Here is a 21,870-nt window from a genome sequence, read left to right as displayed (position 1 = left end):
CTGTGCTTTCAGGGTAACTGCATAATGGTGGATGTGCTAGTCTGCCCCTTGCTCCGAAGCAGTTTCATAAATAATGATTATACCTCATTTTTCACACTTAACAAAGCTATATAAAATTTGTTGTGTAGTTAAGCAACAGGACAATATTTTGAGTATGGCTTTTAGCCAAATTTTTTACAAGTCAACTGTATTTTGCTTTAAATTAGCATAGAAAGATTGAAAATGTTTTGACCCTTTCTGACCAAAATCTGAAGGGTTCTTCTATGGTCTATAAACTGACCCCTCGACGTGTCATAAGGAAAACAGAAATGTTCTATTTTAAGTTTTTGTGATATTCTATTTCATGTGACTTGAAGTACAGTAAAGATTGGGATAAACAGACTTTATGAAACACAACATCCCAGTACAGAACATTTTATAGAGGAAAAGGAAGAAAGACTCCCACTGAAAAGCTGGTGGTGTCAAATAATCATTTATTCTACTGTTGTCGACCTGCCCCTGTCTAAATGACAGGGACTTAGCTACCAACAGGAAACAATATTACAACAAATGCTTGCAAAACCCTGTAGAATTCCTGTCACATCAAAAGCCCATGTGAATTGTGTGCTTTTGGCTTCAGTGTTCTTTTTTTTTCTCACACATGCAGAAACAATACATGAGGAAGTATTTATGCTTATCAAGAAAGAAGGCCACGTTTTACGAACAGAGCACGTCTTAAACTGCATGTCTGAAGTTCGGGTGAATTTCGGGGCTGATGTCACATATTGTGCTCAAGAGCTTTTTCATCATGCTCTCCATGTTCTTATGGTAGCTGCTTGTGAGGTTTCGGATGGTTTCTGTTGTTTGCTCTTCTATTTTAGCTGAGAGGTTACCTTGAGAGCCCATTACCTGAAAAACAGAAGGCTTCTGAGCGAAATAAAAGGTTATATATGACTGTTCATTGTACTATTTTTCATCATCTAGCATAGGCATAACACAAACACGTCACAGTGCTTCCTAACAGTAAGGGTATGATCTAGGCTGAACTATACACACAAAAACAGGATTAAAGGCAACTCTTTCATATGCTCACGAGCAATGGGAATCTCCCCATGTAATGAAAGTTTCCCAGTTCAGTGTGGGAACAACATCGTAATGTTGCCTTTTATATCGCTCTTTTTAATTTGTTTTCTATTTTAATGACTAGTCAACTAAGTTCTATCACCCGTGTGCTTCATTTGGCCTCACTGAGAATGCACATGAGCACAACCAGGGAGCAAAACATGGGAAAGCCTTCCTGACAATGCATAATTACAGTTTCGGAGTACTTGAAATGTCTTCAGCAGTTAGTGATGTATAACCCTCAACAGGCCTCAGACAAGGTCTTTTAATGTTACATTTTCTTATCTGGCGAAATACCAGACAGCTTCTGGCACAGTTAATATCAGGACATTCGCTTAGAATTTAATTGACTCTAGACTCGCTGAACATTTTAGCAAGGTTATGTTATAAACAGATGCACACGTTCCAAATCTGTGACTTTGCTCCCTCCTCCCCCACTGCCCCAACATCCCTTGAATTTTTCCCTTATGGAAAAGTCCTTCAGATACCAGCAGAGAAATTGTTTTTCACCTAAAGAATTCCGTGGGGGAAAGCAGGAGACTTTTCTGCATGCTGGCAGAATAAGAAGGGAATAAGTAACATATTCTTGTTCCTGCCATGGTTCTCCGAGTGGACTAGCAGGTGAAGCTAACCTGTGATACATTAGTGGGATACCTAGAGGATGACCAGAAACAAGGTCATTAGCTTTATTTTCCATGTGGTTTCAGCCCAACCTAGTGCTTAAAAGAAGGAAAGCAACTGAGTTAAGATCTTTTGCTCAGCTCACCCTTGCAGTTCCGTTTATCAGTACCTGACAGTGTAGTAAGACATTGGTCTGTAACTCACATGTAAAATACTTCAGTTGGGAAGAAAGGTAAGTTGTAGGCATTATAGTAAGTATTGGGAAAAGATTATAGTTTTCCATAGTAACTATTTTTAGCTGACATTTTATTTTAGCTTTTAGACAATTTGCAAGGGTCGCGTATGGGAAAGGCTGTACAGCTTAGGCCAGATTTATGAAGCTGATTTTTTCCACTGGGAAAAATAACTTTGTAGAGATCCCAGATGGTTGCATGTTATCCAGCTACTAAATACTTTTGAAAAACCTCAAGAAAAGTATTATGATTTTAAGAAGAGCCTCTGCAAACCTGCTCTCTCAGCTCATGCTAACATTGTAACTTGAGATAGTGAATTCTTACTCTTCTATGTGTTTCCCTCTCTCTTTTTCTGCTTCTGAATATGGAGACCCTTTTCTTTTCAGAATGCAGACAATGCTCTGCTTAGTTTATGATTCCTGCTGACCTTGAGGGTCTGTCCCTTATTTTGCCTACAGAAGTTTTATGCTAGCATCATTCCAAAGTTGCTAAAATATTACATTGACTTGGAAGCCACAAAATTCATAACTAGGCTGCACATCTCCAGAGTTCACTGATCTCAGACCCTGAGTACAAACACCATGAACACCAGCAAACTTGGTTTGAGATGCAGGCTAAAAATTTTGCATGTTTTGAGAAAGTGTCATCCATATTGTCATTCTAACCTCAGGTTACTTGTTATTTTCTGTTGCTGTTTTTAATTCTGGATGGATGTGGAACACCTCACAGTACGAGGAAACTTACCCCAGTTTGGATACGAGCAACGCAAAGTAAGAGAAGGAATAGCGTTAGATGAGACTGTGACAAAGAATTAAAAATACCTGTGTCCAGATGCCCAAGCAAGTAAACTGAACTGGGCATCAGATCTCCCTCTGCACTGGCTTTGCTGAACCTCCTGAGTACCTTCCAGACAGGGGTTAATAATGATGACATTTGTCTGGGTAGATAAATATTCGACATAATGGGGTCAGGGAACGTGAAGGAGGACTGTGATGATCTTGTACAACATGCTGTCATTCGAGGAGCAATATGTCTTCTGTCCTGCTTCTGTGAAATGTTCACTCAACCAATAGTGGCCTTTCCCTGCAGCTTTAATTTTGTTTGTGATGAAAAAATTGAGTTCACAGCAAAGCATCTGTACTCTTTTGCTATTTAAGACCTAAAACAAGAAGTCTGGCTTGACTGAAAAGGTGAACGAATTTTAGAGGTGTTTTTAGTTTATTTCAGTGTCAGTAAACATCTGAAATTGTACGTATGAGACAGTTCTACCTGGCCTGCTTGTGTGACAGTGTGTCTAGGGCTGGCAGTGTATGTTAGAGACTTTGTCTCTATATATGTTCCTAAGGCTTGTGATCCCTGCTGGAAAATGGTTTATGACAGGTTTGTAAAGCAGTTTTTATTTGACCTCTCTTTGGCTTTTTTTGCCAACAAAAAAAGCCAAACTACTTGTTTACACAAGTAACAAGTAGTTACTTGTGTAGTTTACACAAGTAACAAGTAGTTACTTGTGTAGTTTACACAGGTAGTTTCCCTGCCTTTGCACAGTAGAAGCTGGGGGAAAAAACAAGAGCAAATACATAAGAGGACAATCACCAGGTAAAAAGAGAATGGCTTGTGAACTTTCATGAAAATACTAGACAAAAATGCAAGGTGCCATAAATGTATTAAATGGCTTTAATTCAGATATCAAAATATCAGCTAGACTACTTCTACTATAGAAACATAGTGGAAAAACTCTAAAATTTTGGTGATTTGAGTTGATAAAAGATGCAGTCTTGTATCAGACAGCTACAGTGGAACAGAAATAGAAAGAAACATTTTTAAACCTTTGCTTTTACTGACGTCCACCTTACTGAAACCTCCAGTTTCAAGACAGGAATGAGGTCTGTCTGCAGTTATAGAAAGAGCACTCAAAGGTATTTTTCCTTAAGGAAGATATGTCTTCAAAGTACAAGCATGAACCAAATACGGAATCTGGACAATTTTAGTCATAAGAGTCCACAATTTCTTCTACATATGTGTTCAAAGCCTGTGAAAAAGTAAAAAATAGGCATATGCACACCAGAGGGTGATATCTCTGTGTTTAATAAGTATGATCACATTGATTTGCAGAAGTATCCATGTTATATTGTTGGAAGCAATTTGGTTTACCATTGAGCAGATTGACACTACAAGAGGATATATGCATGTTTCTTACTTACATTTGTTTGTTTGCTTCTGAATTCCTTCTCCCTCTGTAACCTGTAGTGGTCTATCTCAGCTGTAGCTTCTTCCTTGGCCTGCTTCAGCCTTTTCCCCTTTCCTAGTGGGGGAAGAAACCGATTTATTTCATACTATCACTGCATCCCAAAAGACGAATTTCTCTAAAACAGAGGCATTTTAGATGGCATAGTAAAATGTTGACTTTGCTGAAAGCTTTGTCCATCAGCTTTATTTACACAAGAGTGGTCAGAACAGCCGAAGTGATCTATGTAGATTACTTTTTGATTGACAGCCAGTCATGCAAGGACCCATCTTCTGAGATCAACTTCCAATGCAGAAGCACACGTGAAATGAAAAGTTTGTGGGTTTGCTAACAACAGAAGTCTTTTTGCAACTACATATTTTCTCGTAACACAAATGCATTTTTTTTAATCACAGCTTGGTGTTTAAATAAATATCTATCTTTTCTTTATCAGCAATAGTAGCAGCCAGATAACAGATTTTACTTGTCACTGATGGGAAAAGACGTTATTCTGTAAGATTTACTGTATCGATTGGTTGCCAGCATCCCTTCATCCCACACCAACTGGATTCTGCTCGGAGCTGGCAAATTTCCAGAATACTGCAAGATACGTCTTAACCATTACCAATCTGAGTTGCAACCTTCAGGCTTTGTCCTTTTCTTCCCCCACCTTTTTCCTACCTAACCTTTGTCAAATGCAGAGGTGAGTGATTAAGAGGAGAGGGAGATCAATGGTATCCTCTACCAGTGCACAGAAAATATGAAAGCGATTCAAAAAAACCTTTTTTTTCCTTTTCATTTAAAGAAGAAGGTGATCTTTAAGGTGACATTTTAGGGTGTAGTGGAAACAAGAGCCTTCCGCCTGACCAGGTGTTTACATACTTAATTTTGTTTGCTGTGAATAGTTACTTTGTTTTAGGTAAAACACTATGGGTTTGTCAAATCAAGTGCACATAAGTCATTGCAGGACTGGGCATAAGGTAGTTCCTGGGTCTAGCAAGTATGTTATGTAAAGGATAAGAGTAAAAGGTTTGATGGGAATGTGATGTTTAAGGTTTTACATGAAGGAGCTGGTGAAAATGTCATAAAAACCCCTATGGACTTCTCTGTCTGCCTGTTTTGTATAAAGTTGGTAAAGTTGTGTGGGTTCTGCTATACTACTTTGTGAGGAAAAAGTAATTTTCTAACTGATGGGACTGTAAACCTCTTGCATTGAGTGTTGATATGTTATACTTGAAACACCTGTGCTGATGCTGATTTTTGGGGTCTCTTTCTGTATGGATACAATTTTAGGAGTGAGGGGGAATAAGTTTGCTCCCTTTTAACAGGAGAAATATCTTTGATGTCGGAAAAACTGCTTAGTTGCTTAAATTAGGATATCACAAGCATGAAAGTGGCATCCTAGGAAACTTGATTTCATGTGTGACACATCAGTTAATTTACTTATTGTAACCAATTCAAGCACAGAAGGTGAAAGGTACCTTTTCTGAAGTCCTAAGGAATGTTCTCCACCTAGGCTAGGAAGAAGACCGTGAATATCTCTGATTTGTTTTTTCTAGGCTGTTACACTGAATTGGTTACACCTGAGCTGGGCTTCTAAGACCTTATCAGGTGTGGCATATAGCAATCTGCTTCCACTGAGCATGGCACAATGAGGAAGCTCAAGAGGAAGGCTGTTGGTTTTAATACATTTGAGATTCAGCAAAAGCCTGGGTAAAATGCCTGATCCAGCAGGAAACTACTTGCCCAGTTGATGGCTTCTTCCAAAGTCATCACCTGCAGATGGGTGAGTAGAAGTGGAGAGATGCCTGAAATGCGAATTACCTTTTCAAGTCTTGATTCCTGGACTGTTTGCTTTTGTGGCCATGCTTATTGTGGACCCTTGGGTATGTGGCTGTATACAGGCTTTTTACAAGAAGGAGCAAACTACTGAGGAACTAGATAGCTTTATTGACTCTCAGTTCACGAGTGCAGGGCTCTCTTGTGTAGTAAATTATATTTCTCAGAGTCCTTCTGCCATTAAGCCACTGCACCTATGTATGAAGGGGAGAGAGGCTGTTTAAAACCTAGTGGGTATTTTCCCAGAATTTGTATGTGTTGGATAAAGGCTGATTCCACCAGCTTCTGCCACTCACTGTGTGAAATGTTGGGTGAACAGACAGATTTGTGTAAGAGCCTGACATCAGTCTGGACAACAAAATTTGGAACCAGGTTTAGGTCTATATTTTGAAGTTTCCCTTATTCTCCTCTCCAAATTTGGAGTTGATCAGCCTTTTGTAGAGTTTTCCTCTAGGAGTGGAGCCGGGGGGTGATTCTCTGGAGCTGGCATTTGGGGGGAAGTGACTATGATGAAGCTCTGCCAATTTTACCAGCTGAGGAACTGGATCTCTATATCAAATTAAATTATTTCAAAATCAGTGGGATTTTAATTTCAAATTCCATCTGGGGGGCCATCTGTAGTAAATATGTTGCATATTTGGCCACCAGATAGATAACTATATCCTTTTAAAAGACGCAAAATGGAAAGAGATTTGCTGTAAAACAGCAGTTCACTTGCCCCTGACAATGTAGGTAGTGAACCAAAAAGTATATATATACCTGTGTGTCAGCTCTTGACAGTGCACTGGAGTAAGCACAATACATAGGGTGTCACTGTGGAGCAACAGCCATTTCATTTTACCATGATGCCTTTAGGATTGGCACAGCAGGAACCTGCTGCTTCCTATTTAATTAAGTGGAAAAGCTGTGAGTAAATTACTGCTAGTTCAACAACGTTGTGGACAGAATCGGCAACTGCCAACATATGCGACAGTGCATATGCTGCACCTGATTAAGTTAAGCAGAAACTAGAGCTTAACCTGCTGTTCCACTAGAGACAAACCAAAATTAATTAATCAGTCTGTTGTTAACCACTTGTCTGCTACCTTAGTTGTGCAGTACGGGACTGCCTTTTCAAAGCCTTACTGATCTGCTGCATTGGGTTCTGTGCAGAGCACAGCCAAGCTGAAATCAACCCTTACCCACTGAAGGGTGGCAAAGCACTGAAATTCAGCCAAGATCATGCAAAAAGAGGACAAGAAATACAGGAAGATGGACAAACCAACCTCTATGATCATACAGGTGAGGTACATAAAGCTCCAAGTTCGAAGAGATTTTGCCGCAAAGGGTGTGCTGTGGGGGCCCTGCCCCTCTGGTTTGCTACTGTCCCTCTGTACCTCCTTCCATCCTTGAAGACAGGGAGCAGCAAAGCAGTTGTGCTATGCTTGGTTTCCTTGTCCACTCTTGTCCACGATTATGGTAGCTGACAGCCTATGAATTTTTAGGCATCATGTAAAATTGGCCAAATCTCAAACAACTTGCTGTAAAAGCCAGCCCTGTGCTAGATTTTCTTGCCTAACATGGGAAGGTATTATCAGCATGGAAAAAGGCGTGTTCTTCTTTCTAGGTGTTTCTGTGGTGGTAGTGAAATACCTAGCTCTGGTTAGATCCCAAAGAACTGGTGTGGTTTAGATTATTGGGGTTTTTTAGATCTTGCAAGAAAAAGACAGTAAGAGGCAAAAATGTTGCATTTTAATTTGTTCAAACACTACTTACTTTCCAAAAACTGCAATGCTAAAATTGGCTTTTTTGTTTTCAAACATATCATCTAGGCTTCTAGCTGAATTTCTGCATAGAAATCAAATCATTTGAAGAAGTTGCGAAAAATTAATCATATTTTCTTAAAATAGAACAGCTTCAATTGTCTTCAAGAGTGCTAAATTGTCTGTAAATTGGGATTTGGGAATGCTCATTTTGTGAAGACTCTTTTGTACTTTTAATAAAATACAATAGAAGCATCTGATCAGTATATATAGGGTTTTTTTCAGTAGATAAAATAGGTCTTGGATATTATCCAAGAGAGTGCCATGGATATAATTCTGCTTATTATATCTTATTTTGATTAACATTTGGTTTTAATCTGATTTCCTGAAATCTTTCATCTCAGTTTTCATTTTATTAGGCACAAGAAATTCAAGCCAAGCCATAAAAATCTATAGGAAAACAAATGTTGCTAAGCCCAGTCTTCATGACACATTTGTTTCCCCTGTTTTACCCAAAAGGATTTTTGGGAATTGATGTCTTGGCTCTGACAAGGCTCAGTTATTTCTGGGATCTAAATTATGCTTTAAGTAAAAATGATAGATAAACCAGAGCCACATTCTAAAGGCCAGAGGATTGCAGACTGGATTGGTTTGTATTTAATCAATTTAATAGTTGCAGTCTTGCACGTGTGCATTTACTAACTAATTAATTCAACTATTATTAATTTGTCAGGTATAAGGGATACGGGCTAGTGATACAGTAAAGATATTGCAAGCCAGGATAAAGAGTATTGAGCTAGAGTATGAAAAAGCATGTACAGAGGAGCTTTAGCTTTTTTTTTTGCTTTGTTTCATGTCTATCAATATAATTTTATTTACTATTTTTTCAGTTATTTCAAGTGGAGTTTGAATTACAAACAACTCCACATATGTCAGCAAAAGCTAGGCCTATTATCTGTTTATATACAACATTAGGTGTGTTCACACTACATTTTGATCTGGTTATGTAACAACTGTAAACACTGAAGGGTGGTTTTGCTATTCACATTTCCTTGAAAATGCCTTTTCCTGGTTGTGTCCCATGAGCAACCTGCCTTTCATTCTTCTGATGTTCCAGTGTAAACAGGACAGTCACTGTAAACAGACTCATTGGGATGTTGTGCAGTGCCTGTTTGTGGTGACAAAGGAGGTCACAGGTACAGTCTAGCAGGGACAGGACTGCATTGGCACTGCCTGGGTGGGTTCATTGCTTTCACTTGCAGCTCAGACCTGCTGAGTCCAGGCTCTGAGCAGAAGCTGCTGATCTGAACTGGCACCGGGTGGATCTGGGCTGGCAATTTCTGGGGTGAAGCAGAACATCCTTGCCTTGTTTCACCAAACTGTGTGCCCAGGTTAACCACTTGTGCTGGATATATCAGTTGCATTTCATATACTTCCTTTGATCTTAGCTTTTATTCTTAGAGACAAACTCTGCAATCTGATCTAACTGTAGAATCACTCCAAGGAAGAGACTGTTGAAGTAATTTCAATTTGGCATAGCCAGATTTGCCTCTAAAAGAATCCCTTTTGTTCTTGTCCCATAGGATTTAAATTATGGTGGTATAGTTAGGTATCTAAGGTGGTGTAGTGGCATTGTATGAAAATACTGAAATTATGACAACATGGGACTTTTTAATTTTATTTTGTAGCTTCACTGCGAACCTCTTGTAATGTTGAATGCAATGATTGTCTAGGTATAATTATTCTGCTAGATTAGCTATGATGCTTGCTTTGGCACAAAATCCAGGGTGGATATATTGAAACTGTTTGCCCTTGATCTGCTATACCCAGGAATAAAATCTTTTGGAAATTCCTGAAGTTTTTCGTGGGATTATATGGAGCTGCTGAGGCTGGAAGGAATCTACAGGGTATGCTACAAAGCCCTGCTTGGAGCAAGGGCAGCTTGACCGGGGCCATATCTAGCAGGTTTTGAACATTTCTGAGATTGGAGACTCCACAGGCTCTCTGGGCAGCCTGTTCCTCCCTTGCAGTTACTGATCTATTTTCTCACATTTAAATTTGTTTATTGAATCTTTTATTTTTCTTAATAATTTTTGTAAATGCAAGAAAAGTATAACCTTAAAAGGAATAGAGAAGAAAGTCATACTGATTAATTATTTTCGCTCTAAACATTTTTACTGATAGAAAAATTTTAAATAGCTGTTTTTCTGTAGCTGGTTATTAACTCCTACCACTGTATTAATGTTGAGGTAAGCGTAGGTAGGGGTTTAATTGAAGTTTCTGACTCAGAGGGATCTTGCAGATACTTTATCTGTAAGAAACCTTGTGATTGTCACAAGCACTCCAAGTAAGGCTGAAGTGATGACAAAGGGAGTGTGTCTTTTACAGAGTAGAGTAAATGCACTTGCAGCTGTGTCTGGATTCTGCAAGACATTCATCTTCAGTCATTACTTTTATGTTATAATGATAATTTTCACTTTTGAAGTTCCTTAAGTTTTGAAGCCTCTTTTTTAACTGTCTATTTTAGAAAAAGCTAAACTGACTTATTCCGTTTAAAAACAAACCCAAATGAAATTAAAGCAACAAAAAAAACCTCAAACCAAAAGTGAGGGGTAATCAACTTCAAGCTATCATAGTTAAAGGCAGTCTGTGTTCAGGCCAAACTCCCCCTCCTTCCACTGGGGCCATGTCTTTCCAGGTCATATGCTTTCTTGCTTTAGGGTACAGTGTGTTTCCTCTGCCTTACATAAGAAGGGAAAAAACACCCCTCCTAGTGCACCTGTTTTGGCTATGTAAGGGTTAAATCACTTCTTCATTATCCTTTGCTTTCAGGCTTGCATTTGGGAGAGTTCTGTTTTATGAAGGCGGGAGAATTTTTTTTTCTCTCTATTGGTTCTGCAAGGCACAGGCAGTGGTTGGGTGCTCAGGGAAGGGGACTTGCCTTTCTATATGTTTTTTTGTGAGCTGCTGTACAAATTGAGATGTCACACTAACAGTTAATGAACACACAGCAATGCTGATCCATGTGTAGAAGGGATATGGAAATTACAGAAATTATTTCTGTTTGGCTTCCATTTCCCCCGGAAAACAAAATATGTTCCTTTATCACACTCTTGCTCCACATGACATCATTGTCACGCATTTTAGTTCAGGTCTGCAGCACAGCCTTGTTTCCTGCTGCTGGTTTCCAAAGCAGGGTAACTCCGTGAAACAGTATCAGTGTTTCAGTGCTAATGCAGGTCAGTGACTCAAGTGGTTGGTGCCTACACACAGGAGAATATTTACTTGCACCATGTAATAAAACTTCTATAAATGATCTAGTACAGTACTGAGAGTGCTTGTGATTTTACTGATTACTGTCATGGTGCTGAAGTCTCCCTTTTGTTTTCATATAATTTTTTGAAGTCCAGCTGAGATTAGGAGACAAGTTACTAGATTTTGCAAGTAAAGAGGAACATTTTAATAGGACTTATGGAGAAAAATAGTATTTGGAGTCTGGTCCTCCAGAGCTGGAAGCCAGAAGCATGTAGAATTCTAGTTTAAATAGCTAGGGAAGGTAGTAATGACATTATTGGCATTTAGATAAAGCAAGAATAAATCTGGCTGACAGGACGAACATAACAAAGAAAATCTTTTTAACATAATAAGGCACACGTGCATACATACATAAACAGAGAATTTTAAGCAAACTCTGAATGTTCAGGTCTGGTTAAATGCCTGGTTGCAGTCAAGGCACAGCGTTAATGCATGGATACAGATGAAATAATGTTTTTCTGTGATCCACTGTAATTCTGAAGAGCTTGCACTTGAGAAGTACAGTAAAACCAGGCCAGCTACTTACTTTTTTTGGCTTCTTCCAGTTTGTCCTTGGCACGTTTTTCTGCCTGCAAAAGCTGCTGGATTCCCTGAGACTGGCTGGTCATGCTGATTGCTGAGGCTGGTGAACTTCTGTGGAGAACAGAGCTGGGAGGGAGTTTTATGCAGCTGCCAGGCTCTTCCTTGTGTTTTTTGTTCTGTCTCTTATTACAACAAGCTTCCAGATTCCACCAAACCAGCTGGCTCTGCCTGGATTGCTACTGGGCAAAAGGGCCTGTTAGTGCAACTGGAAAAACACAGCAGCAAGGTTGAAAGGAAAGTTCTCTCCTCTTCAGGGTCACCGAGATGTTGAAGTGTTCAATTAACACACTGGAGGGAAAAAAAAGAAAAAAGAAGAACATTTCAATTGACTTGTATTTTAATGGGGATTTTTTTTCCTTTTTAATCTCTTATTGCTGAAGAAGAATATACTTGATCTTGTCAGAGGAACTGAGGGGAAAGAAATTGTTTATTGGATTTTTTCTTTTAATTAAACTTTCCTCCAGTGTAAAGAATCAGACTCAGTCAACAATTAATTTTGGTTGAACACCATGATCTGCTTGTAGGCTTCTCTTTGGTGCTACTTCTTAACACTATATGTTAGGGTTTTCACTTTAAAAAAATCATCAATAGAAATGAATTTATTATGACTAAAGTTTAAAAAAGCAGTGATGGTTGAGGTACACTCTGCCTTGTAATCTGCCATGATGGAGATGAGTGCTGGGGTGGAAAGCTGTGGGATTAGCTCTAAGATCCAGACTCTTGGAAGGTATGAATGGTGGCCTAGGTTTAAGTCATAATGCACACAATGGTCAAATGAATGCCTGAGGTGGCTGTAGATGCACATCCCACTCCCTACAGAAGGATAGTGTTTTGTGAGCTACTACATGAACAAGCAGCATGTTCATATTCTCAGTCCTTATTAGAAAAAACAACAAATCCCACTCTCAAAGGTACTCCTGCCATTGCATAGGAGAAGGACCTGTCAAGTTGCATAATTAAAATAGATTTACTTTTGTAGAAAAGTACGTCATAGCACTAGTCAAGTGTATTTATTATAAATTTATTCAAGATAGAGGTCTGCCAGAATCAGAGATCACCTTCTGATGTAAATGTTTTTTTCTTCATCCAGAAACTGTGAGATGCTTTCTCATCTCCAGCATTGAAATCAGGGGTTCGCTGTGCCTGCAGGAGAAGAGACATGGCACTATTTTTAGAAGATTTTAATGCATAGCCTTGAAGTTTATTTTATTCAGATTCAGAAGACGAAGTGATGATCAGTTCTACAGAAAATGTGGAAACTGTAGGGTTAGGAAGCCTGTTGTGCCACTGGGACTCAGCTACAAGTGATATTACTGGCAAAGAAAAGCAGAAGTGCAAAATGAAAGTAAAAAATGAAGAGATTTGGTTTACTTGGGGCAGGAAACTTTAAAGCAGTAGTTACTTAAAAATCAAATAGGAAGTGGAAATGTCAGGCTTGTCTCAGACATCAAAAGTTTATTCCAGGCAAAGGGTCTTGTCAGGCAAATCTCATTGCTACAAGAAATGTTACAAAACTGCTGGGAAATTAAACTGTTTCAGAGCTTTGGACTTGGCTGAGAGCATCATGGGTCAGACTCTTTAAATTTTTGGAGCAGTTCTCAATGGCATAATTATGTTATGTGGGCCTCAGTAACAACCTGAATTTTTATATTTACAATCTGTTAATTAGTATTTCACAGAAAATAGTTCTATATAATGAATTTTTATGGGAAAAAAATCCACCCTTCAACAGATTATGGAAGTCTTCTATTGAGAAAAAAATTAATATAGTCCTTCAGTAGATCATTTGAGCTGTGTAAGTCACAGTTCACACAATTAAATATTCTCTGAATTAAAAAAAAATCCCAGTTTATAATTTTCCTTGTGATTGGTTCACATACAGTTTGGTGGCATGCCATGTTGGCACTCCTCATGGCATAGGCACCTAGTACACCTCTGCAGGGGAGAAGATGATAATTTATTTCGCTGGTGCCTGTATATAGATTTTGTTAAACTCCACACAAAGTACTGCCACTTAGAACTAATTTCAAACTTGTCCGATGATGTCGGTGATGATCTCAGACTATGTTGACATGGCACCTCTGTGAATCCCACTTCATGGATAATTCATTAAAATAAAGTAGGTTAAGCCAATGACTGACCAAACAGGCTCCTACTTCATCACACAAGCTCATAAGGAACTTCTTTGTGTCGTAGTTGCTGCCTTTCTTTCCGAGCCAGCTCCAGACTCATTAAATTAGAGAAGAGAAACCAATGTGGTGACTGGTGATGGGGGGAGGAGAGGTGTTAGCAGAGTGAGAGAAGGCAGAGAAAAGTGGTTTTAGTTTTGTTTAAGACTCCTTTTCTTCTCAGCATTTGGCCTACCTATCTCAGTCTCCAGAATTTCCTGAACCTTTTCTGGCTATCCCCACTGACAGAACGGGAAAAATGGACTCAGTTCTGTCATTCTCACTCCCTCAGAGCAAAGCTGTAGAGCAAGGAAAAGAAGAATCTTACAAGGGATGAGAGACCCTGCTGAGCTCTCCCTGCTCACCCACAGCTTGTACAGCAGAAACACTCTAAATCAGGTATTTCTAGTTTAGGTGGAGGCTGTGCAGCTGCTGTTTTATCTCTGCAGAGGGAAGGTCAGGGACAGTGGCTAAGTTCACCCCAGGTAATTCAGATTATTTTATTTGGAAAAAAATCTGCTTGCTGGAACTCAGATTGAGCCTTACCTAGCATGAGTGTGCTAACTTGTCAGTCCACCTACTGCTGTGCAGTAAAAGGCAGTGCTGTGGCACCCTTTTATTGTGGTTTAAGTGTGCACAGACTCTCTGGTATGTAGGAAGGCAGCAGGCAGAGTTTCTGCTGAAATGTGTTTTAAGTAGAAGGTCTCCCATTGCCTCTGTGGCTGTATTTCCCAAAGCACACACTATTTTTTTTTAATCGTTTCTTTAAATCATAAAACAAATCCTTTCCAAATGAGCTGCAAGGACTGCTAAGTAGCAACCTTTGTTCAGGATGCAGCTTCAAAGCAGTGACACTGATTCAATGATAGCAGCATGTAAGGCAGGGCAGCTGCTGCGGGTGCTTTTGTGTCTCTGTGCACCTTTTGTTTTGTTGCTCTAGAAAGGCCTAAGTAAGGAAAAGCAGGGTGCACACCTGCATAGCTTCCTGCAGCACGATGGGGACTGCTTTTCTGGTGAAAATGGAGCACCTTCAAACAGAGTAAGACTTATCACGCTGAGGAAGAGTAATGGGCTCCTGTTAGCATTCATATCAAAAAGTCTTTGTGCACAAATTAAAAAGTATGCAGTGAAAACCATCACACATATCTGAAAATCCTGGCCTTTTCTCTCTGAATTCAACAACCATGTTTGCTTATATTAGAAGAAAAAGTTATGAACTTTGTACTGAAGTTGTAATTATGTCTGCAAGCTAAGATTCTTGCTGTAGTGTTTTCTGACACTGACATTCTCACTTTGTTGTCATCAGCACAGTTCATCTCGGCAGCCTGAATTTTACCCATAGGCCAGAAAAATACGGGAACAAATAGGTATGCAAAGATGACTAAATATTATAATACTGCTAGAGGCAGCTTGCTGCCATACTGTCTGGGTGAGCTTATTGACTGCTGGCCAAGTCTGCAACCCAGCTCCAGCTTCAGCTACCATAGCAGTCTGACAGCCCTATATTGAACGCCTACTTTAAACCAACTCATATTTTTTCCTAAATTTGGCCTGTGTCTTAATATGAGTAATTATGTTTGCAACTATAGTGAGTTTAGCATGCAAAGAAAGCCAGTGTGAGCTGTGTGTTTACTTGTTTTTTCTAAAAAGCTCTTCAACTTCCAGGAAAAAAATTGGGATTTTTTTTTTTTTTTTTAATATGCATGTGATAATTCGGGCAGAGTAAATAGTAATAATTTAAAAAACGTGCAAAAGAAAAAGGAGAAAAAAAGGCATAGTCCCTATGATTAACTTCCAGGTTAATTTATAACTTGACCATCAATATGGTTGAGATTATTTCCTGGTTTTAGTATATGGTGTATTCATCCCAGCCAGCAAGCCCCCGCCCAGCAGATCCCTTACTCCCCTGTGGTGGCGTGGGGGAGAGAATCAAAAGAGCAAAAGTGAGAAAACTTCTGAGTCAAGGTCAAAACAATTTTAAAAAGGAGGGGAAAGGGCAGAAGGAGACAAAGTGATGCAAAGTCACTTATCACCTCCCACAAGCAGACCAATGCCTGGTCAGCCTCCAAATAGAGGCTACTGTGGAAAGGCCAAATCTCCAGTCATGTTTCTGAGTTTGGCATTACATTACCTGCAGTATCCCTTTGGTCACTCCAGGTTGCTGTCCTGGCTCTGACTGCTCCCAGCCTCCTGCATGCCCCAGCCTGCTTCCGTGGGTGACAGAGTTGAGGAACAGAGAAAACCTTGACCTGCAAGCCCTGTTCAGCAACATCTAAAACATTTGTATGCTATCAACACAATTTTAGTCGCAAGTCGAAAACATGCAGGCTGCAATGAAGCAATTAACTCCACTGCAACCAGACCCAGCACACAGTGTTTCATTTCAAGTAGTTTGCTTCTTTTATCTTTTCCCAGTGCAGCTATTTGCTCTTTTCTTTCCTACTGTTCTGCACTACAATCATGCCTCTTCACTTATTACATCCTCTCTGTGATTTTTAGCATAGCTGCCTTTCCCAAAAGAAGTTTGCAGCTTCACCAGTGTATTTGTGCAGTCAGGCACAGAAGGGAGGGGAAGTGGGGAGTCATGTAAGTATATTTTGAACTGTGTAGGCTAGCCAACAACTCGCATCCGTGTCACAGTTCAACATTCACTTGAAGAAAATTGGGTGTAGTATACCAGAAAATTTCAGTGCTGTCTCAAATTAGATTTGTCAAGATCAACAAATATACCACAAAAACAATAGTTCAACTTTACAGCCTAGAGGAGCTGAATCTGTAGTGCTCTGTACTGTACTTATGTGCCACTGCTTTGTCATTTAACCAGTTCTCTGACCTTTGACAAAATCTTAATTTTCTACTCAGTCATTTCATTGTATTTCATTCTACCCCTGAGCAACACCAGCTTAAACTGAAAGTGAAAAAAAGGAATAAGAATTTCCTTTCTTGTAGTGAAAATATTAATACTTTAATAGGAAAAAGGGAAGCTTTATTTGGAAAGGTAAGACACAAAGCCTGGAGTGGAAAAAATGACGCATACTGGCAATTTGTCTTTTAAGACCAGAGTAGATGTTGCCTTAGCTAAAATAGTCCTTGTAAAATTTCCTATTATTCTGGTACAACTATGAATGTAAAGGGGGTGTTTTTCTCCTTATTTCATAATACCTGCTTTTGAATTAGTGTTTCTGAAACAAGAAATGTGTATGCGTACTTACGTTAGTACCATGTGTGTGTACACAAGGATGTGTTTTTGTGTTGAGATTTAAAAATCTCTTTTCCATCACTTTCTAGTGCCCTTTAGGATATTTGCTATAATTAAAAAAAATAAAAATAGAATTCATCCTCCCTTCATGAAAGAAATCAGAACATTAACTAATTTTAGCCTGTTCACCACTTTACATCACATCTCTGGTATTTCTGTTCTCCGTTTCTCTTGCTCATCATGTGGCTGTGAGAGTAGTGAGTCTTGTGTCAGGCAGTTCCTCATCTTAGAGGGGGAAGGATTTTTCTTGTCAAGCCTTCATGCAGTGTAAACACTTTTCTTTTTTTTTTTTTTTTCTGTTCTGTTGGTAACTCATTGGGACTTGAGTTTTGCTTTGCAGAAGGTAATTCTGCTGACGAGGACCTCTGCGTGTTTTAATGTCGAGCATTTGTGCCTCTTATGGGCTTGGAAAAAAGGTCAAAATTCACTATTAGTTTTGCTTTTCTTTCAAACACTTCACTTGCAAGTAATTTCAGAGCTTAGTGAAACTAAACACCATTACAGTGTGTTGAACATGTGCTGAGTTCTGGCGCCAGGCCCCTTCAGGAGTGGGCTGTCCACTGTGCTGCGTGCGGGGCGATAGCCGCGCCCACGCATCTCGCCTTCTCCTACCCTGAGGAATCTTTCTGCTTTTTCCAGCAAGGAGCTGTATCTCAGACCTTCCTGATAGGTTTCCTGATAGATTGCCACCTCAAAAATTGGCATCAGGTTATTTTGCCTAAGGCAGCCCTGGTGAATATTTTGGACAATGGCATGATGTGTCATCAACCGGTTAGTGTTTCTAATCATGTAATTTTTAAACTGTTACCTTATATGTGTAGTCATTTTTAAGGTGCAAATACTGTGGCAGAACTTGTGAAGGGAAACACGGGTGAGTCTGAGCTCAGCGTTGCTTGTGGCTGACAGAGCAGCAGCACATGCAGGGAACAAGGTCTGCCATGTGGATGGGAGCTGGCTCCTGGCTCCACAGGCCACCACGTTAGTGATCTGCTCCTGGCAAAACACAGGAGATGATCCATCTCGCCAGCAGATGTGGAGTCCCACAGAGCTCCCCTTGTCTGGTGCTGCCCGAGTCCTGTTGTGGGGCTTCTGGCTGACCTGGTGGGGAGGAGGAGGAGAGGGGAGGGAAGGGAGCCAGTGGTGTGCTATGGGCCTGGTTTGAGGTAGTGGGATTGGGATGGAAGGTGAAGCTGGTGGGAGCCGGCTGCAGGGAGGCTGAGCCCTTATAACACCTTCCCAAAGGAAGGGTGAACCTTGGCTCCAAACTGTGCTTTTGGCTGCGTGTTGTTTGAAATTGTCATTTGCGTGGGATGGAAGACAACGGGAGTGGTGATCCAAAGATAGTTCAGAGATGATGTGTGTCATGTCCTGGAAGTGTAATAGACTGAAAAGACGCATTTCTGGCAGGAATTGTGCTTTTAATGGTGGATCTTGTAGCGTGGACCACGATGGGATAGCTCCTCATAGGCTTCCCTCACAGTTCCTGTGTGGGGATGTTGGCTCTGTAATTCTATGGTTATTCCACAGAAGTTCTAGGGGTCAAGCTTTGTCTGGGAGAACAGAGGAACAAAGTATTGTACAGCAGGAACATTTTGGAAGTTCCTTGTCTACCCACAGGGAGTATTTTTGGGCCCTGCAGAGAGCCACAAGGTTTCTGGTATCACACGGCATTTAAAAAGGGGAGCCTGACTGCCATCTATGCTGTTCTAAAGTAGTCACACAAACAGGGTGGATGACTTAAAAAAAAAAAAAAATTAATATGAAATGGAACTTCATTTGTATGCAGTTAATGTTAATATGAAAAGTTTGCTCTACTAAATATATGGTCTGACAGGAGGTGCTGGAATCAAAAATAAAGCAAATTATTATCAATTTGGTTATTCTGAGCAGCTGCCTATTTTATCTTTGAAATAAATGCCTGGAAAGATTTCTTTTTTTTTCAGAGAAAGAATTGGAATTAGTCTACTATGAAAGCACAAAGTAATTCTCTGTATTTCTGTCTGAGGATATTGTGAATATTTGCGTTGCTCTTTTTTGACACTATGGGTAACAGGCAAAGCAGCATGGATTAAACCTTCTCTCACGGAGTATGGCAGAGGCTATAATAGAAGCCTCTCAAAAGAAAAAATCATTTCTTTGAAAAACCTCAGAAGATACATTAAAAAAAAGAAGCTTCATGCTTATGGTACCATAACCCTTGATAAAGGACTACACAATATTGGCTCTCAAAACCCTCTTGAAATTAAATTAAATCCATTGAAATTCTTCAGTGAAGGCCTAACAAGTAATAGCTTTTATTCTGTCAGTGTGCTCTACTGGATCTTTCCCTTCCAAGCCACCTGAGATCCTCCTCTTAACAGCAGAGATGATTGTATGTATGTGTCCTAGAATTCAGGATATTACAACAGTTCATCTGTTCATTTCACTTCTCCCCCTTTTCTAGGCAGGGGTGACACCTTATGCAAAGTACTGAGAATCTCAGAAATTACTCTTTTACTACCTCTTTCTTTCCACTTGATTCCTCCTTGCTTTCAGAACAAAAACAACTCTCCTTTTATAAAATAACCTGCGACAGTGCGAAGAGCAGTGCCCTCATTTTGCAGGTGCCAGCAGCTCCCTCTCAGTGTCCAGGCTGTCCAGAGCCTCGTGTTGAGTCCAACCTTCAGTCAGGCTTTTGTACCCACCTGCAGGTGTAACACTGCCAGCCCTTTTGCTGGCTCCTACAGACACATTTTTAGTGAATCCCACTTGGGAAGAAGAGAGATAGAAGTGGTGATGAAAAGATAGGGCTATCTCCTTGTGAGCTTCAGTGAGGTACAGGGGGAAGTAGGGAAGCACTCACCTGCACATATCGAATAACTGTTGTCTTACAGTATCAGGCTTTTTGGATGTTGTGTAAACTGACTCTAGTAACAACAGGTTGATATATTTTTTTATAATGTGCATAACATGTCCCATATAGTCCAGAAAAAATACAACAGGAATATATGCGATTACACTGGGGACTGCTTTGAAGCATTACAGGTACAGCCCTATCACTTCCGTGAAATTTCCCAGTATAAATTGCCTCCTCTCATATCTCTTTGATATCAATGTTTTCTTCTGATCCTCTCTCATTTCTGTTTTTGCAGTTCTGCAGTATGTGAAATGCTTGTTATTACAAGTATTGGTGATACTGAAGAAATAACAAGGCTCTACAGCATAGAAAGTTGTGTCAATAGGTGCGTGAATTAAAGAGTAGGAGGGGAGCTGACGGTAAGAGGTTCAGAAACCTGACTCTTTACAGTAACTTTGACTTCCTCTACACAAATTTTTGCTGTTTTGAAGTTTGCAGGTTAAATATATAAAGGGATGACTTGGGTATGGGAACTTTCCCCTTCCCCAGACAGTATCTGATAAGCTTGTTACCAACACATCAAAGGTTTGTGTGAAAATATGCCTATGTCTGTGGTTAGGTGTTGTGCTGTTATTGGGCTTACAAATCTTTATAGCAGCTTTGCATCTGCTTATTTTAGAAAACTGACCTGAAAAATTATTTTGCGAGGGAAACATCCAGAGTTCTCTGCAGGAATGTGATTTGAGCACATTGACTCCTACCAGCATTTGAGGATGAAAATGTTTTAATTCCACATCTACCAGCAGTTTGCTTGAGGTCTGAAGCAGCAGATTAATGGGGCAGCAAAGAGGCATCCTCAGCCTCCAGGGTCAAGTACTATGAGTGCTATGGCATGACAGGACCTCTACTGCACAGTCTATGGGCAGCCTGTCTGTGTCCTGGTCTAGAGAGGACGCAGAGATGACCCAGTCCTTTCCTGTACCACATGATGTCATTCAGGTTGTCTAAACTGTTGCAGGCAGCAGTTGGGAAAAAGCAGTAAAATTTCATTTCTAAGGTTTGTTCAAGGCATATAAAGAGGGAAAACTGCTGCATACATCTAGTTTCTAACTGTTTCCTAGAGTTAGTGTTCTAATATCCATGTGGGAAATTGGAGAGGCCTTAGAGGCTGTATTTCTTCCCATGTAATCACCAAGAGCTCAGTTAAAGGTTTGCAGGGCTATGGTGTTCAGTTATGTTACTAAATCACAGCTTCTGCATAGAAACTGTAGAGTGGAAGACTTAAAATTTGAGCAAAGGCAAATCTGAGTATTGGGAGATGACTTGAAGATTTCATTGCATTTACTGCAGTGATTACACAGACTCTTTAAAGTTCAGAGTTTTATTAGCAGGTGAGTGGCAGTAGGCTCTGTGTTTGGAGGAAACGCTCATATTAAAAAGAGTGTTTCACAGCAGAAATATTTCAGATTCCCACAAGAATGGAAAAAAAGCAGTTAGGGCCACTCCAGAGGGGCATAAATGGAAATGTTTTTCTTCACTATTGAAATTATTAAGTAAATTTCAGAATTCAATGCAATGTCACTTCAGAGTCCTAGAATTTCAGAGCTATCTTGTTAATTATGCAGGGACTAATTAGGAGATGCTTGTGTCTCTAATTTTCTTGGTCAGCTATGTGGATTTTGATTTTTTCATACCTTTTTTATGCTGGGCAAGAAATGTAGAAAAAAGAACTTTTATATACTTTTGCTCTTCAAATATGCAACCTGATTTTAAGCAGTCTCAAGCATTTAGCCAGAGTGATTGATTTAGTGGGAGCAGATTTGTGCTTAGTAATATTTCTAAATTTTTTAAGATAGTTTTAAAAATGAATCAGATTTTTAATTAAATAAAGATTCCTGATTACTAAAGGAGATGGATTCAGATGTTGTGTAGCTTTATCTTGCTTGTTAG

General features: G+C 39.7%; 1 protein-coding gene across 1 annotated transcript; it reads right to left on the bottom strand.

Annotated features, from left to right (window-relative positions):
* Positions 1-456: 456 nt before the first annotated feature.
* On the bottom strand, positions 457-11,785 carry ATP6V1G3 (ATPase H+ transporting V1 subunit G3). The gene is made up of 3 exons (XM_032697070.1): positions 11,602-11,785; positions 4,157-4,257; positions 457-888 (listed from the first exon to the last, which is right to left on the bottom strand). Exons 1-3 carry the CDS (start codon positions 11,681-11,683, stop codon positions 715-717), a joined length of 357 nt encoding a protein of 118 aa, XP_032552961.1. The 5' UTR covers positions 11,684-11,785; the 3' UTR covers positions 457-714.
* Positions 11,786-21,870: the final 10,085 nt, after the last annotated feature.

This window comes from Chiroxiphia lanceolata, chromosome 9 (genome assembly GCF_009829145.1).
Source record: "Chiroxiphia lanceolata isolate bChiLan1 chromosome 9, bChiLan1.pri, whole genome shotgun sequence".
Taxonomy (NCBI): domain Eukaryota; kingdom Metazoa; phylum Chordata; class Aves; order Passeriformes; family Pipridae; genus Chiroxiphia; species Chiroxiphia lanceolata.
The sequence above is the reverse complement of the archived record's forward strand: the minus strand, read 5'-3'. Positions and strand labels throughout refer to the sequence as shown.

Bases quoted from the DNA above. Each gene is read 5' to 3' on its own strand.
- ATP6V1G3 (XM_032697070.1), bottom strand. From the start codon at position 11,683: ATGACCAGCCAGTCTCAGGGAATCCAGCAGCTTTTGCAGGCAGAAAAA. The intron at 4,258-11,601 runs GTAAGTAGCTGG...TTCCCCCACTAG, and splicing joins ACTGGAAGAAGCCAAAAAAA to GAAAGGGGAAAAGGCTGAAG. The intron at 889-4,156 runs GTAAGTAAGAAA...TCTGTTTTTCAG, and splicing joins TCAGAAGCAAACAAACAAAT to GTAATGGGCTCTCAAGGTAA.